The sequence below is a fragment of the Herpailurus yagouaroundi genome, unplaced genomic scaffold, assembly GCF_014898765.1.
Source record: "Herpailurus yagouaroundi ecotype Mexico unplaced genomic scaffold, PumYag 190, whole genome shotgun sequence".
Taxonomy (NCBI): Eukaryota; Metazoa; Chordata; class Mammalia; order Carnivora; family Felidae; genus Herpailurus; species Herpailurus yagouaroundi.
This window is the reverse complement of record NW_024412421.1, coordinates 31,537,333-31,554,924: the sequence shown is the minus strand read 5'-3', so window position 1 is coordinate 31,554,924 and position 17,592 is coordinate 31,537,333. Positions and strand designations below refer to the sequence as shown.

General features: G+C 55.0%; 1 protein-coding gene across 1 annotated transcript in view; it reads right to left on the bottom strand.

Moving 5' to 3' along the window:
• The window catches only part of CMIP (c-Maf inducing protein), a 94,104-nt gene that overhangs the window by 26,789 nt on the left and 49,723 nt on the right, over positions 1–17,592 (bottom strand). Inside the window, exons 6-9 of the mRNA XM_040443211.1 lie at positions 13,390–13,452; positions 10,875–10,955; positions 5,742–5,845; positions 4,130–4,234 (exon numbers count right to left, since the gene is read on the bottom strand). Of these exons, the coding sequence (XP_040299145.1) occupies positions 4,130–4,234; positions 5,742–5,845; positions 10,875–10,955; positions 13,390–13,452 (353 nt within the window). The remainder of the gene's footprint in view (positions 1–4,129; positions 4,235–5,741; positions 5,846–10,874; positions 10,956–13,389; positions 13,453–17,592) is intronic.

Sequence of the window (17,592 nt, the reverse complement as noted above, 5' to 3'; positions counted from 1 at the left end):
AGCTTGCCCCCTCCAGTCCATCCTCTGTGCAGCAGCCAGGGGGGACCTGGGAAACTGACATCTCGTCAAGTCCCTTCTCTACTTAAATCCTATCGGAGACCCCAGGGCTCTGAGAAAGAACACTCCACAACCCAAACACAAGGCCAGCTCTGCCACTCCAAGTGTGGTCCCCGAGTAGCAGCCTCAGCCTTACTACAAGGCTGTTAGGCAAGCAGTCTCAGGCCCCGCCTGGGACCTGCTGAATCTGAATCTGCATTTTACCACGACCCCCAGGAGCAGCTCGGCCTGGTCTGGCCGTTCTCTCCAATTTGCCCTTTGCTTCTCTTTTGCTCTCTGCTCGTCACACCGTTGCCCTCCCTTTCTCCCCTGCAGTGGCCTTCATCAAGGAGCGAATCACCTACGGACTCTGCCAAGAATGCAAATTCCTGGGCCCAACTTGAAAATGCTGTGTCCAGGAGTCTGCATTTTCAGGAAGCAGCCTGGGGATTCTGAGGCAGGTGTTTAAGGACCACAGACGGAAAAGGTGACTAATGCCAACCCTACCTGCACCACCAGGCCTTTCTTTGCACATGCTGTTTTCTCTGCCTGGATCAGCTTGTCCTGCCTCCTGCCTTGCTGGCAGCCAGGGGCTCTCAACTTAAAGATCACCTCTCCGAGGGATCCCTCCCTCACCTGCCCCTAGAGCAGGGGTTCTCCGCTCTGGCCACACACTCGACTTGCCTGCGAAGTTTAAAATTAAAAAAACAACAAGAAACAAACAATGCCAGGGCCATCCCAATTAAATCAAAATTACAGCGGATGGGACCCAGGCACCACCCCCCTTTCTCTTCTTTTTTATGACCCATATGCTTGTAAACGTGCCACAACAACTTGCCAGGAAAAGGGAGCCCTGATTGTGGCATCTGCCAGTGTGAATGCTCCCATCAGGACCAACTCCAAACCGCCAAGGTGCCACCACTGAGTACGGGGCCGGGAAGCGACGTGCTTCCAAACGCAGCAGGGCTCCGGCACACCCTGGGCGTAACCGAAATACGGTACGGTCAAGTACGTAAACCTCAGGTGCAGGGCTTCGTGAACTTCCACACGTTCCCACCGGCCACCAGATCGGGACTCCTCCCCCTTGGTGCCACTGACACTCGGGGCCAGACTGTTTCCCGGGGCGGGGGGAGGAGGGGCATCCTGCACGTGGGAGTATGCTGAGCAGCATTCCTGACTTCTACCCGCTGGATGCACCCAGCACCCCAACTCCGGCCCAAGTCACGGGAGCCCCAAATGTCTCCAGACACTGCCAGATACCCCTGGGGCGTCAAGACGGCTCCCGGTCTCAACTGGTTCTCAAACCACTGACCTACAGCAAGATGTGAAACGCTCCCAGGAACCCAGAGGTTTCTCTCATGCCCTTCCTCTGACTCCCCACCCCAAAGGTGGCCGTTCTCCTGGCCTCTATCACCACAGATTCCTTTTGCCTATTCTTGAAGTTCCGGGAAAAAGAATCGCACCGTATGTATCTTTCGGATCTGGCCTCTTTTGGTCAGTTTTGCATTTGTGCGAGTCATTCACAGTTTGCTCGTTCGGGTTCATCCATTCTTGCCACTCTCTAGCGTTCCTCTGTGTGAACACACCCCAAGCGTCCAACCATCCCACTGCTGAAGGACACTGGAGAGGAGGGTGAGGCAGATTTGAGTGAGGAGCAGTTACAAATAATGCCGCCAGAACATTCTCGTGTGTGTCTTCTGGTGGATATACCAAAAGCTATACGGAGTTGGGTCACAGGGTATATGCGTGCTACGTTTATGTTCTGATTGTGTAAACCTTCCCCAGCTGACTGATAGCAGCCAGGGTTCAGATTCCCCGTCACAGACCATGTTAATTATGCCTCTGGCTTCCATCGTCGCAGCCCTGACCAAGGCGCACGGTGACTGCTCCCTCCCTCCTTCCCTCCCTCCCCCTCCATCTCCTGCTACACTGTCTGCTCTGAAAGGGCAAGGGCTCCGTCTAGCTGGTTCACCTAGGTGCCTGTGGCACCTGGCGCGTGATGAGCGGTCACTAAACGAGGGCTGAGTGGGCAAGAGAGACGAAGGCTGAGGCACCCGAGCAGAGCTTCGAGGACACAGAGGGAAAATTCTGGGAGGTGCTGTGTCCTGCTCCTGCTCCTGCCTCCTCCCGATTCCAGGCCAGGCATCTGCCGCGTGGGCTCAGGGAGGCCGAGATGAGTCACAGGCCTTTGGAGGAAAAGGAGCCTGGGAGTGTGTGACCCTCCTAGTACTCTCTTCCTGCTTCCTAGGGTGGCCCGAGGTGGCAATGCACTCAGATCGGCTCCAGAACTGCAGTGAGGAGGTCAAGGGTGGGAGACCGTCCATGTGCACAAGGATGCTTAGGATAGTTGTCCGTTGTCCAAGCCATGCGCTACCCTTTGATCTCCCGTGTGTGGGTATGTGTGTGTGTGTGTGTGTGTGTGTGTGTGTGTGTCTTTTGCTTCTAACATAACACGCTGTAGGCACAGAACAAGCACTTGGGACTGACCGGCATGACATCTTCCTGTTCTGGCCCCAGGGACACTATCACCTCCTGAACAGGGAAATGAGTCAAGATTGGACAGGTCCCCTTTGAATATCAGGACCAAGGGCTAAGGACATGAAAAATAGAAATCCTCCCTTCTTAGGCCCTGTCATAAGAAAATATACCCTTATTAAGGGTCTGTGGCCCCTTCCCCAGGAGCTCAAAGTACATTGGTTGTTTTACAAGCCTCACTTGTCCAGATTTTCAGTGTCTCAGAATGCCCCACCTTCTTCTCTTTAAACTTTTTAAAATGTTTATTTGTATATTTTGAAAGAGAGAGAGAGAGAGAGAGAGAGGGAGGGAGTGAGAGAGAGAGAGAGAGAGAGAGGATCCAAAGCAGGCTCCACGCTCACTGTGGAGCAGATGCAGGGCTTGATTCCACGACTGCGAGGTCATGACCTGAGCCGCACTCGAGTCAGACACTCAACCGACTGAGCCACCCAGGTGTCCCTCCACTGTCTTCTCCTTAGGGGCTGAAATTTATTCCTGCTATGTCCCCAGCTCTAGCTAGGCCTAGTTTGGTGTCCTTGGAATCGTGCAGTGTACCACCTGAACAACTGGACAGGGGAGCTACAACAGATGCCACCTGGTCCCACACATCATATCCTCTCCAACGACCGGAGAGGTCACTGTATAAAGCTCTATACAAACTCATGGCATCTGCGTCGCTGTGCATCCCAAGAGCGAGCCTCCACCAGGAAAGAATGGAGGCGGTAAGTAACCACCACAGCACCATCATCTCTCAGGGGAATGACTGTGAGACGTGTTCCACGCAGTCTCCTGGGAAGTCCCAGTGGGGAACGCACGGGTGTCCGCAATGGTCATCAGACTCCACCGCTGTCCTCGGGCCCCCTCCCTGAGCTCCTAGGGCTGCCTCCCTCATAAGCTGCTCCACCCAAGCCCTGGAGGACCCGAGGCAGTGCCCTATCCTGCCTTTTTCCAGTCCTTCTCTACCACATGGGCTCTGTGTTCGTGTTCTCACAGCCTGACTCCATCCGGCTCGATCCTGACCACTGCACGTTATCCCCCAGCAGCGTCTGACACTGTCTCACACACACAGACGCTCGGGAAACACACGCAGACCCTGGGCAAAACGAAATCCCGTGTTTACAAAGTGAAAGGGAGAAAGCTACTGCCAGCCCTTGTGCACCCACATGCACACACTCACGTGCACATGTGCACACACCCGACACGGCCCCTCACGCACACCGCACCTGTGTGCACACACTCTCTCTCTCTCTCTCACAGTGAGAGCCTCAGCGTGCCAGATGTGCCAGGCGGTGAGAAACCTTCAGAATAAAACACTTGTTCCTAAGGCCAAGTCAACACAACAGCCTTGCAGTTGCCAATGTTGATTCACAGTGTTTGTGTTTCTGGTAACATCCCCAGGTCCTGGTGGGTTCTGGGCCTGGCAAACGACCGGAGGCAGTCCCAGTGAACGCCGCCCCACGTCCCCGGCCGGGTCAGGTACAGGCCGCCCTCCCTGGCGACCCGGCCCTTCAGTGTCCCCATCCGAGGGTGGAAGCGTGCCCCCCCACCCCTGCAGGCTCTCCTGGTGGTGGCGACTGACCTGTTGATGAACTCTTCATAGCAGGAGTAGATGGCAGCCAGGCACACGGCCACCAGGTTGGGCAGGACCCGGGGGTGGGGGCAGTGCCCCGTGGGGCCGTGCATGCTGGAAGAGAGCAGGGGGCAGGGTGAGCTGGCGGCTGCAGCGGGGATGCCCACGCAGGGAGGAGGGGGAGGGGGAGGGGGAGGGGGTGGCCCAAGCCCTGTGCCGGGTCCTGGCTCTGCCAGGCGCAGGCAGCAGAGAGCCAAGCTCCAGGCCACGGGCTCGAGACCCAGGGTGCCTGGGTTCAAGTCCAACTAAGCAGCCTTGGCAAATCACTCGCGCTTTCCACTCTCCATGTGCTTAGCTATAAAACGGGGATGTGGCCTCCTCTTCAGTGGGTTACAAGGACCCAGTTTTTCTAACCCACGGGAAGACTCAGCATATGGCAGTCCTACGTCCCGAGACAGTCATGTCTGTGCCTGGGGGTTCTGGAATAATCATTCGTGATACTGCATTTCACTCCCAAAAGCGGCCTGCTTTGAAAGAAAAATTATTACAGTCACCCTGGCCCAGCATGGCGTCTGGGACACATTTGCTAAGTCCTCCCTGGATGCTAGCTATAGGTATTTATCATGGCTATCCTTGTGCCTCAGTTTTATATTATCTGTAAAATGAGGCTAATACCCCTCTCCCAGGGCTGTTCGGTATCTGGGAATAACACCCATAACATTCCTGGAAAATCACTGTGGCCCCCGGAGGGTAAGAGAGGCCTAACCTGAAAAAATTTCACAAACCATAACTGGGTCCTGATAAAGGGACCCTGAAGCCACCAGGGCTCCTCCAGAAGGACACTTCATTTGGGTTTAGAAATTCTTTGTGAATTCTAGGTGAGTCTATTTAGAAACGCATAGTTTCAAAACCGGCTTAAACAGGCTGCTTTGATTTTCTTAAATGATGAGAGGAGTGAGGACAACTATCGCGAACATTTTCGTCACATCCGCACAGTTCTTGGCGTTTACGTGGATTAGCTCACGGGGTCTGCACATGAACTGGGCGAAGCGCCCACTCTGGTTCTCAGTTTGCAGAGGAGGAAACCAAGGCACAGAGAGAAAATTTAAAAGTCAAAGAAAAAGCAACCCCACTCCTCCGAAACACTGGAAGGGAGTAAGAACCAGCATCTCTGGCTTCCTCTTGCCCAAGTTGGGGAGGTGGCTGTACAAGTCCCCAGTGATGGCTCTGCAGGGCCTCAGGGGTATTGTCTCCTTACACACTCAGTACTTCTAGACCCAAGGTGGACCCACGGAAATAATCCTATTATTTAGGACGACTGCCGTTTCCTGACCTCCTACCGAGCGCTAGGTACTGCGCTAGGGGCCTCCTCACATATTACATCATCTTTAATTACGCAACAACTCCTACGGGTCGCGGCGTGGACGGGACCAGAGCGGTACGGCAACTGGCTCAATGTCACGGAGCTAGTAAGTGCCGGAGACCGCCAGAGAACACGGATGCTCAGGGCCCAGATACACCCCCGGCTTCCCTCGGGGCGTCAGGGGACGCGCAGCTCTGGGGTGGAGAGGAAGGCCGGCTGGCAGGCACGGCAGGGCGGGGGTCCCCCTGGGAGACCCACCTCTGGATGAACTTCTTCACCACCTCCATCCCCGCGTTGAGCTCGTTCAAGGCAAGGATGTACTCCTGAGTAAACAGCCTCAGTCGTGGGCACTTCCCGAAGTCCTGCGGAGAGAGCGGAAGGAGAAGCTGGGCACGCTGCGGAGGGGGCCGGGGGCCCGGAAGGGGCAGGGGGACCCTGCTCGGCCCACAACCGCTGGTGTCGAAGGCAACGGCGAGACACCAGCCCACTCCTCTTCCCAGCACACGGTTTTCACTTCAGGAGGCTGGCCTCGTCACCCTCTCGCGCACCCCCTTTGATGGCCGCCCGTGGAGGTGAGCAAATGTCCTGACACTGAAGGCTCTTCTGGGACTTGTGGCGAACTCATGGGCATGGCAGCGGCCCAGCCCGTGCTAGGGCAGGGGTCGGCGTGCCGCACAGACGTGCTCAGAAGACAGTCCAGCCGGGGCTTCCCTTCTGCACCCTTGGGAGGGGGCCTGCGGGTGTTGGGCTGGGCCCCCCGCAACCCTTGGGGGAGCCAGAGACTCGTCCCCAGCAGCCCCCTCTCGTTGTTTCTGGGACCCCTGCTTTCTGTGAGCTGTTATCTCAGCTCACTCAACACAGCAAAGTCAGGGGATACCCAATCTAGGGCCATCGGTTTCGGGGGAGGGCTTTGGGACTTCGCGGGGCACTCAGGAGGTAAAGGAAGCACTGGAGAGATGCAACTCAGCAACGAAAAGACACCTGTTCCTTCCCCTGAGCAAGAGGGTAGGAAGGAGGTCCAAGAACCAGACGTGGCCCCGGGGGGGAAGAGGGTCCCCAGTCGTGGGCTGCTCTAGGCTGACCCCAGCTGCCCACTGGGCTCCAGGAAATACTTAAGGAGCATTTGATGATCTTGTCATTTTGGCTGTAGAAAAAGCCGCTCTCAAATGGCACACGGAATCACAAAGGCTGATGAAAGTAGAGGGACAAGCTCAGAGAAAGGCTGGCTGGACAGGTAATGGCATGTATGTGTGAGAGACACACGGGGTGTAAGAGGAGGTGTGTTTGTGTGTGTGAAATGCGGGATATGGGAGGAGGTGTGTGTGTGATAGGAGGTGTGGGAGGAGCTGTGCGTGTGTGTGGGGGTGGGTGTAAGTGAGACGTGGGGTGTGGGAAGAGCTGTGTGTGTGTGTGTGTGTGTGAGATGGGTGTGGGAGGAGGAGGGGTGTGTGTGTGTGTGTGTGTGTGTGTGCGCGCGCGCACACGCGGCATGAGACGTGGGGCGTGTGAGGACGTGTGTGGGAGACGTGCGGTGTACGTGTGTCAGGGTTGTGGCCCGGGTGGGAGGTGTGTGCCCTGGACGGCGAGCGGGTGGGGCGACAGGGGGCTGGCGCGTGGGGGGGGGGGGGGCCGGGGGAAAGGGGGGGGGGGGGGGGGGGGGGGGGGGGCAGGTAAATCCGCTCGAGGTCAGGACGAGGCCCCGGGGTGACGTCTCCGTCCGCGGCCCGGCCTGGGCCCCCGGCATCTCCGCTCAGCGGCCGCCTAATTGCGGGGCGCCGAGCGAGGCCGAGGGCTCCCCTCTGCTCCGGAGCGCGGCTCCAGCGGACGCCTGGGCCCGCTAGGCTTCCCCGACACGGCACCCCCACGGGGCGGGTGACCCAGTGCCGCTGAGACCGGGGGGGGGGGGGCAGTCATCTCGGTGGCGCTGGCTCAGGGACTTGTCAGAGAGGGGAAACGTCCGCCGGGAGAGGGCGCTGCCTCCACTCCTAGGATCACGGGCAGGGGTCTGGGTGGTGGTGGAATTGGGGGTGGGGGAGGGGGGCGGCGCTCCCGCCCGCAGCTTTGTTCGTGGACTTCTAAACCCGTGGGCTGGGTTTTGAACAGTCGGGGAGGGGGGGGCAAGTCGATGTGGTGACGAGGGTGACCGGGAAGACATCCGAGGGAAGAGTCACATCTCCAAACTCCTCCGCCCTCCTCCTACCCCCGCTCGGTGGAACCCGTTCAATAAGACGTCACTGGATCAGCGTCTAATTTCAGGTAAAACAGCGAGACTGTCTTCACAGATCCAACTGATCCCGCCGGCCCTCCTGAAAGCTCCGAGTAGAACACGTCCCTCCCACGCCCTCCCCGCCAGCCCACACGAGGAAGCTTCTAGGGCTGCGTCTTCACCTGGAATAAAGAGGCTGAATTAGAGTCCTCAGGACAATGAGGGGGTTCGTCTTCTGCCATTCTCCTACACAATTGTGCTCTTACACGAGGAGGGCAGAAGGAACCACGGGGAAAGATCCGAAGGAACATACACACTCGTGTGCAAACACATACACACACAGGCACAAACACACACACACACACACACACACACACACAGAGTCCCAGGCACACACACAGGGCATCGGGCTAGATGAGGCCCCTGAGCGAAGAGAAGACTGGAGCTTGACCGTGCTTCCAAATTGAGGAAGACGTCTAAAGTCCCCTGACGCCCTGGAAAAGGGTGACAGGAAAGCTGTGTGGCCTTGGGCTGACCCACCCCTCTGAGGACGTGATCGTCTCTGAGGGTTGTAATAACCCATCTCTACGCCCACTTCCACTTCTGAGGGCTTATGAGTCTAGGAACACTGCTTCAACCCAACCCTGCTAAAGGTAACTGTCCTTATCTTCGAGAGTAGATGTCAAGGTCATTTTCTTGGAAATAAACCTTACAGAAGGGTCTGATGGCCTTTCGACATATGGGTGAGTGACATTTTACCTCTACAGAAAAGCCAAAAATGTTCCTCTTGGAATCTGGTCTGGTCACTCAGTGGTCCACTAGGGACCACAGCCACATCTTGCTTCCCTTGCCACAAGAACACTCCAACGAATGGCATGTGGGCACAGGGACCACCTTCATTCTTGAGGATACAGTTTAACAGGTTTAGAATCTCTAGGAGAACATTCTAGAGGACTGCTTCCATTTGTATCTAATTTTTATCTCAGTCCAGTGAGTAACACTCTAAGACTCTTCTCTAAGGTTCAGTTTACGCATCCATGAAACGGGGCACGTGATATATCTGCGGAAGACGCGCTCTGAGGATAAGGGAAGCCCCGAGATCCCAGAACACCTCTGTGGTGTATGGTTTTCTCCATTTCCCCAGTGTTCAAATGCCTCCTTGATGGGGTGAAGAGAAGTCACTGCTCATGCTATGCTGACAGACACGTGGCTGGTGGCAGGCCAGCGACGAGACGCCCCACACCAGCCGAGAGCCCCAGCTCCAGCCGAGCATCTGGCCCATGGCTGGTAAATCAGCTTCCGGGAGCATTAAAGGGGCCTGAAAGGCCCACCATACTTCCCATGCCTAGCACTAGCCACGATCACTGTTCACCACACATCTGTTCTTCTGCAGAAAGAGAACCCCCCCTCTGTCCTGTCTATAGTTCTCTTCTGACAGAGTTCAGAGCGTGTAATTAGTAGATACCGAGAGCAGAGCGGGCCTGCAAAGCTTTATGGCATCCCCAGACGCGAGGATCCCTTGGGGAGTTTGTAAACACTGAAGTGAGGATTCATGCCCGAAGGTCCCTGATCTCTGCCAGGCCACAACAGATGCTATAAATTCTGGATTTGCCCTGGAGCTATTCTGAATCTTATCCAGAAAATTATTACATGGTCAACACTCTAAGCCCATAACTAACCAAATATAAGGGAGACGTTGTATGGTTAAGCTGTGGGAGGCTGCCTGAATTTTGACTTTTTCCCCTTGGAAGTCGGATGTCCCATAAGAACTCTTATTAAACAGACTACTGACTACCGTGGAACACGCAGAAATGTTTACGTCCTGAGAAGGCATGGGCCCAGACAAGTATGCCCTGGGGGTTTGGCTGTCACTGACAAGTTGTGAAAGAGAGGTCCTTCGCAAAGGAAACCCCAGAACCTCTGCTCTGGATTCTGAAGGGGTGCAACCCTGACCTCACGCCACATGCACGGTGATTTTAAAGTTAACAATCAGAAATCCTTCCCTCTCAGAAGCTGGAAGTTAGAGAGTGCCCTTGAAACCATAAAAGCCCCAATCAGGGCAGAAACCCATGCTCCCCCCGGTCCCCCACCACCATGGAGATTTCTCTGTTGGTCCTGGAGAAAGAACTGGACGGAGTATCTCTCTCCCCTGGGTTCGGAAAACTAGAAGTGCATTTATCTCAAATCAAGGAGGATCTCAGAAATAAGCAACAGTTCAATTATGGTATGTGATTGCTCAGGGCAGAAAATGGTGAACAGAATTCACACCGTGCCAGCACAGTTCAGTTGCCAGTGTCTGCCGGGAATGTTGTGTTGGGATAGATTCTGAAGCTACCTCTGGGCTCTGCGGGAGGAGCGCTGTAATCGATTAATGATGTCTGCCGCGGGTGCGGGATGAGGAACCGCACCTGTGCCCTACGCTGCCGTCCGGATTGGGGTTAGGGACACGGTGTGGAGACAGGAAGGCTACTTGTGAACTGTGGGTTGCCCCTTTCCACAGTTGTTTTCACATGCTAAGTCTTGACAGGCCAGGGGGCAGGGGTCACGGGTACCCTGCAACTGATTTAGTGCCACGGCACACAGGTGCCTCCACGTCACCCAGGGGACCTGGGTCCAGGCTGGGGGTTGGCTCGGTAAGGCACGGCGGACACTGGCCCTTGTTTTTCACTGCTGCCCTTCCCCTCACATCACAGCCAGGGTGCACGCCCTCACGTGACTTGTCACTGCTGCCGATGACCCTGACTGCCTGGCCATGGCCGTGACCGTCCGCTTTCTCCATCACAAAATCACTCCTTCTCCCCCTTCCACACTGTGCATCAGGAAGGACACCATTATGGACAGCCCCCACTGAGGAAGCGAGGGGTTCCACTTCCTCTTCTTGAGGGCCGAGCATCGGTAGACCTTATTTCTGATTCTACACACGGAAACTTCTCTCTTCTCCCCCAGACACACTATTTTTGCTATTTTTACTGTGAAAAGATCCTTCTTGTTGCCTTAAGAGAAAAAAAAAATATGGCCGAGGAGGACAGGCTGCGCTAACACCCCAACTTAGACAGAATCCCAACCCCAGTCCCTGGCGGTCAGGCCAGGACAGCCAACCCCCCTCCCCAAATCTTTGGCGAAAAGGGAAAGAAAAGACTGGCTTTGCAGTCTGGGGCCGGCGGGGGGTGGTCAGGGGAACTCACCATGTTATGCTTGAGGATTCTCTGGACCACGGGCGTGAACACTTCGATGACCACCATGGACCGGGGCCGCTCTCTGCAGTGCTGGGGAGACAGAAGGACACGGGTCAGTGCCAAGCTGGCAGGGCCCAGCCAGGGCTGATCGGGCCTGGTCTGTGGCTCCTAGCAGGGCTCAGGGGCAGGGAACCCAGCACTGATGCCTGTATTCCCTTGCTCAATACTGGTGCACGGCTTTTGCTTTTTTTTTTTTTTTTTTTTTCTTTTTGCAGTAAGAAAAGTGAGGAAGGGATCTTTTGTTCGTTTTTTGTTTTGATCTTAAAATCCGAGGCTGTTTTAGATAGTATAGACAGGCGTCAGCTCTGGACACAATCCTTATTTAATACAGTGCCGCTTTCACAGCACCAAGATTCAGAGGGCATGGTGTGACAGAGGAGTGTCTTGAAACCCGGGGGCAAGAACACCAGGGGTCTCAGGGTTTGGACACCAGAATCTTGAAACCTCTGTGGCTTTTCGGTTGTTGGTTTTAATAAGCTGGCAGCAGTGTGAGGCCAAATGCACCTCTCAGATGTGTTTTAATTTCGTCACGGTGGTGTTTTGTGTTTCAAATGAAAACTGAAGACCTTCAGGTGGAACAGACCAGGCCCCATTCCTCCCGCACATTTATAACCTGCCCAGGCCTGTAGGTGCTGAGTTTGGGATATGAGAAATCAGGGCTTTCCTGGGAAACCCAAGGTAAATAAACTTTCCTCAGATCGTGGGGTCCTGACTTCAAAGTCTGGTAGGTGAGGCTGCCCGGGCAAGTCCAGTGAGCTGGCCCAGAGTGGACCCAGTGGGGGTGGCTTTGTTCCCCTCAGGTTCCCCTCTCTGGGAAGGCTTCCTGGTGGGAGAGGCACTGAGGCTGGACCGCCCCCCCAGAGGGAAAATAGCCTGAAGGCTCACAGGCCCCAGGGGCTGGCAGTCCTCGCTCCAAAGGGCAGGCTGCCTTCTGTATAGGACCAGTAGGAGTTCTATCAGGAAATGCCAGAAAGAATGGTTTCTTCCACCTCACTAGTTTTCAAAATGTGCTACCCGGGAACCCTCAGGTATGATTTGCTTTGAACAGAGGTCCAGTGTTCTAGAACCACCATGGTTTGAAAACCATGAACTCTGGGAGAAGCTGTACAGCCTGAGAGCAGAATAAAGAGATTTGGATTAAATCAGACAAACTACTGAGAGAGATGATCGGCTGAGACAGGTAAGGGAGCAGCTGACCATCCTCTCGGGGGCCCACACACTGGGTCATCTGACCCCACCCTGCTTGGGGCGCGTCGCCCTGAAGCACTGGGGGGGGGCAGAGAAGGCCTTATAGTTGTCTCCAGCCTCACCATGGCCCCCGGGGAGGAGGGGGGGCCTCCATTTTGCACAGGAGCCCGATGCCCGTGCGGCACACGCTTGTGTGCACACACGCACAGGTGCTCACCCTCTGGGCCCGGAGGGCACACCCTGCCACATGCCTACACACGCGCATTTAGAATGCGCCCCGGGCACTGCGGGCCAGCAGGCTGGGTCCACCCCCTGCTCTGTGGGTTGCTGGAAAAGGTCTCCTGACGGAGAGACGAGGCCAGAGAGCATAAGGCAATCCTGTCTCTCTCAAGCACACAGAGAGAGTGTGTTTTCCATCCCCTTCCCTCCAGAAACCACTGAGCCTCCCAGGTGCCCGCTTGGCCATGCCGCATGCTCGGCTCACTGGTGGACACAGTCCACGCCCCCTGAGGACACCATGCGGCTGTGGAAGAAGCAAGGGAGGGAGGGAGCACGAGGAGGGTGAGTCAGCAGGTGCAAGACTGGGGAGCGCCGGGGAAGCAGCAAACCTAGGCCCTGCATCTCTCCAAAGACATCAACTCGTTACATAAAAAAAAAAAAAAAAAAAATCATACAGCAAAGAACAAAACAGGATCGCATGCTGGTTCAGTCGTCCCCGGACTACTGAAGTGTGCTTTCAGAGTGACGGATGAGTGGTCCCCGACATGCCCTGGGTGTGTTCCGTGTAAATCCCACTGCGAGCCCGGCACTGGGTCCGTGGGAGTGGATGTCCCGCTCTGTGGCTCCCCCCAGCTAACCTGGCGTTCCCCTGCCTGCTTTCCCTGTTCAGGAAAAGCCCCGTGGCCGTGCCCCACTGTGGGCCAGCCGGTGCTCAGAGGAGCCGGGGCTAATAATAAACCAGCTCTGACGTCAGGAACCCAGAAAACCTGCTACACATTTCTCCCAAGACAGCTACAAAGATAGCCCAGAGAAAAGCCGGACGCTCCTCCCCGACCCACCGGTTTGGACTCTGGGCCTTCCTGATCACCTGTGTGGCAGAGAGAGAGAGCTGTAACTCTGAGAGAAGGTTGCCTGGCTTGCCTTCCGGGTCCATGTGGGGCCCTGACCCAGGTCGGAGAAGCCTGGGTTTTCAGCAAATTGCACCAAGCCGACCCCAGCACGCACTCGGAGGCAGGCTGCCTCCTGCAAACGCAGCCCTCCTTCAGTGACGCCATACCTTGCAAAAGAATTCACAGAGATCTGGCGGTGGATGGTTGTTTTCCAGCAAAGGAGCAATCGCCTGGAAGACAACGAACAAACGTCAGTTGGAATCTCTAGGAGGAACTCCTGCCCGGTGGGGGGGGGCCCCCGGGGGGGGGGCTCACGGCACCCACTGAGAAACTGATAAAAGCTCTGGGCTGACCCCCCGCCTCGGAAAAATACACACCTACGATGACGCAGGTAGCTTTAGGGGTTTGGTGACCTGCTGACGTCCGTGCACGTCCCCCTCAGATCAACAGTCCCCGCCTACGGGGCAGGACCGTTGAGCGGTTAAGAGCCCAGGCACTGGGGGCAGAGTCCTGGGTGCAGTTCTGGTTGCGGCACTTGTGGCTCTACAGCTGTTCGAACAAGCTATTTTGTCTCTTTTAACACCCAAGTTCCCGCCTGGAAAGCGGAGCAGAGAGAGTCACTGGAAAAGCAGGCGGGAGGTGCTGATAACTGTCATCTGGGGCTGGTCGTCCCCGCCCTTTGCAGGACATTCTGCAGCATCCTTGTGCTCAACCCGCTAGATGCCAGGAGCAACCCTCAGCCAGCTGTGATGGTAAAAGTCTCCGGGCACGCTTCGGTTTTATATTAAGGGAGTTTGAATATCTCATGCCCCCTGAGTTCGTTTCCCACCAAGTCTTAAAAAAATTTTTTTTTTTTTTAACATTTATTCATTTTTGAGAGAGAGAGAGAGAGAGACAGAGCACGAGAAGGGGAGGGGCAGAGAGCGAGGGAGACACAGAATCCGAAGCAGGCTCCAGGCTCTGAGCCATCAGCACAGAGCCTGATGCGGGGCTCTAACCCACGAACCATGAGATCGTGACCGGAGCCGAACTCGGACACTTAACCGGCTGACCCACCCAGGCGCACCCCTCCCCCAGGCCTTCTTAGGCAAGCTGTCCAATTCTTACCGGTTCCCACTGCCATTCCTGGACAAGGTTCCCATGGCCTGAATGGTGTGTGATTCGTGATTTTTCTTCCCCTTTCATAATTTGGTTTTTAATTTTTATTCTTTATTTTTATTTTTTTCATAATTTCTGTTTTAATGATTTTGCTAAACCTCAAATAACATATTTGAACCACGGGAAGAAATGTGTCCAGACACTGCCAAATGCCCCACAGGAGCATTTGAGTCCCCAGTTAAGGAGCCCCTGTTATAATACCTCTCACGGTGTCTGAAATAAGGCCAGGTCTCCACAAATGTTACTGGAAGGTTAACGTCTATGTGAGGTCCACTCATTTTCTTACTTGCCACACTGGCCACAAGATTAGGAAACAGGGGACCCAGGACCCAGCACCAAGACTACGAGGCCGTGTGACCCTGAGTGGGCAACTCGACCTCTTCGGGCCTGTAAATGGGGAGAACTAGAGTTACCTATTCACTGGGTTGTTGGGCGGATCTGATGAGAGAAAACTCTAGAAGCTTTGGAGACTCAGCCTCAGGATAAGCCCAATGGCCTGGAACACAGCAGGCCATGGCCACCATCACTGGGGGGCTGTCTTGGGCTGCACTGGACACAGTGGCAAGGGGGGGTGGAGCGATCCGGCCCGACTCCCAGGAGGGCTCTGTGAGGACACGCTCTCCCCGTCACCGACTCCCACAGCTCCGACCCCGCCTGCTTGGGTTCACAGGGTCTCCTTGATCTGCTCCCTGCAGCAGCGCCTCTGGACATGCAGAGGGACCTCTCAGCAAGGTCTTCGGCTTGGCCTGGGACCATCAGGGAGAGGCAGTGTAACTGGAGGCCAATAAAAGATGGCAGTTACTCGGCCAGCTACGTGAACGCACCTCTGTGAACGAGTAAGTCACTGACACTGAGGTTCTCCTTGGTGGCACCACGAGCCAGGTTGGCAAACAGCTGGTGATTAGGCCCCGGGTCTTATCTGCCTAGGGCCGCACGGTCTAACACAGTAGCCACTAGCCACAAGTGACCACTCAGACTTTAACTGACATAAAATTAATGATTTTAAGTGAAACAAAATAAAAAATGTAGGTCCCCAGTTGCGTGAACCACGTTTCAAGGACTCGATAGTCACACGAAGCCAGTGAATACCTCCACCAGGGCAGAAAGTTCTCCTGGGCAGTGTGGGGCAGGGTAGGTGGGCACCTCACTGACCGCGAGGCCGAGCCTGCCATCCTGTCACGGTCTCCCCCACCCCAGCCACACGGACCACAAACCACCGACCGACAACGGTCGCAGACCAACAGTAATACCCACAGCAGCAGGTGCCGTTCTGGGTACCCCCCCCCCCCGTGCTGGGCTCTGTGCTGACCGTGCCCCTGGCGATCTTCACCGTGTGTTGGGAGGTGGGTGTGGGTCTTGCCTTTTTCCCCAGAGATTGAGTCTGCTGCCCGAGGTGGCACAGTCAGAACACGGTGGAGCCAGAGTATGAACCCATGTTGGTGACTCAGGAGGCTAAGCTATTCACCACGCGACTTCTCAGTCCCGGCCCTCCACACGACCGGGAAATAAACAGCCCTGTCTGGTGACAGGAATCACACTGAAGGAGAAACGGGGCAGTGAAAGACAACGAAACCACCAGCGTGATCTCAGCCCACGGTTCTGGCTCTGCTCTCATTTCCAGAAGTTCAGTGCTCAGCCTGCTGTGTGGGGGCTCTCCTGTGCCTGCCCCCACGCCCCCCAGATGCCCCTGCTCCCCACACCCTGCTCTTGGACCAGCTCCAGGAGGAGGTACCACAGGCAAGGCTGAAGCTCTTCAATCGTGCCGGGCCCCTCTTTCTCGGGAACGAGTCAAGGAATAAAGGAGAGGAAAGGATTTAAGTGCCCAGAGTGGGCGTGAGGTGTGGGCTCTGTGCCTCCACGGCTATGACCTCATTCGATCCTCATGACAACTCTGTGAGGTCAAGTGGGAGTTATTTCCTTTTGTACAGATGAAGAGACAGAGGGTCAGGGAGGCTACAAGGCCTGCCCTGGTCACAGAGTTATGATCATTTCAAAAGGTATGATTAATCAAAAGCACTTAGATTTCTGTGGACTCTTTCTATAAGCCTAGTCCTCTGCTGAGCATGTCAGGTACATTAGCTCACTGACTCTTCCTGGCAAACCTGTAAGAAAGGCATTGTTGCCATACCCATTTCACAGATGAGGAGACTGAGGCTTACTATGTCAAGTTAGCTGAAAGTGATCTGAATGGCCATCTGGTTAAATAAAAATACTCTAGAGCCAGTAGAAAGAAAGGACTGGGTGGGCCAGTGGTTCTCAACCAGGGTTGACTCTGCCTCCCAAGGGATGTTGGCATGTCCGGAGACACATTTTTGATCATCACGACTGGGAAGGGCTACGGGCATCTAGTGGGTTGAGGCCATGGAGGACAGGTACCTCACAAGGAAAGATCCGTCCCTAACTTTCACTAATACTGAGGCCAGAAACCTTGTGGCAGATAAGCATGAAAGGACTCAAAAGCATCTCTGAGACAACACGTGTAGCATCACATCATTAATGCTGAACACACAAAACCACAACCCTGTCTGTCTGTGTGGGTTTGCTGTCACCCGAAAGTCCTAGGTGCGGTCTCTGAAGAGGACACTGGGATGGAGTGAAATCCTTTCCTTGCTTCTTCTTTTTTTAATGAAATTATACTCATGGAATATTTGCAAAAGTATTTTTAAATAATATTTTAGGGGCACCTGGGTGGCTCAGCTGGTGAAGCGTCCGACTTTGGCTCCAGTCACGATCTCACAGTTTATGGGTTCGAGCCCTGCATCGGGCTCTGGGCTGACAGCTCAGAGCCTGGGGCCTGCTTTGGATTCCGTGTCTCCCTCTCTCTCTCCGCCCCTCCCCCACTCATGCTCTGTCTCTGTCTCTCAAAAATGAATAAATGTTAAAGAAAAATAAAAAAATAACAATATTTAAAATAAAATAAAATAAGTTTTTTAATGTTTATTTTTGAGAGAGAGAGAGAGAGAGAGAGAGAGAGAGAGAGAGACAGGGTGTGAGCAGGAGAGGGTCAGAGAGAGAGAGAGAGCGAGGGAGACACAGAATCCGAAACAGGCTCCAGGCTCTGGGCTGCCAGCCCAGAGCCCGACGCGGGGCTCGAACTCACGAACCGTGAGATCACACCCTGAGCCAAAGTCAGACGCTTGACCGACTGAGCCACCCAGGCTCCCCATAAAATAAAATAAAATAAAATAAAATAAAATAAAATAAAATAAAAT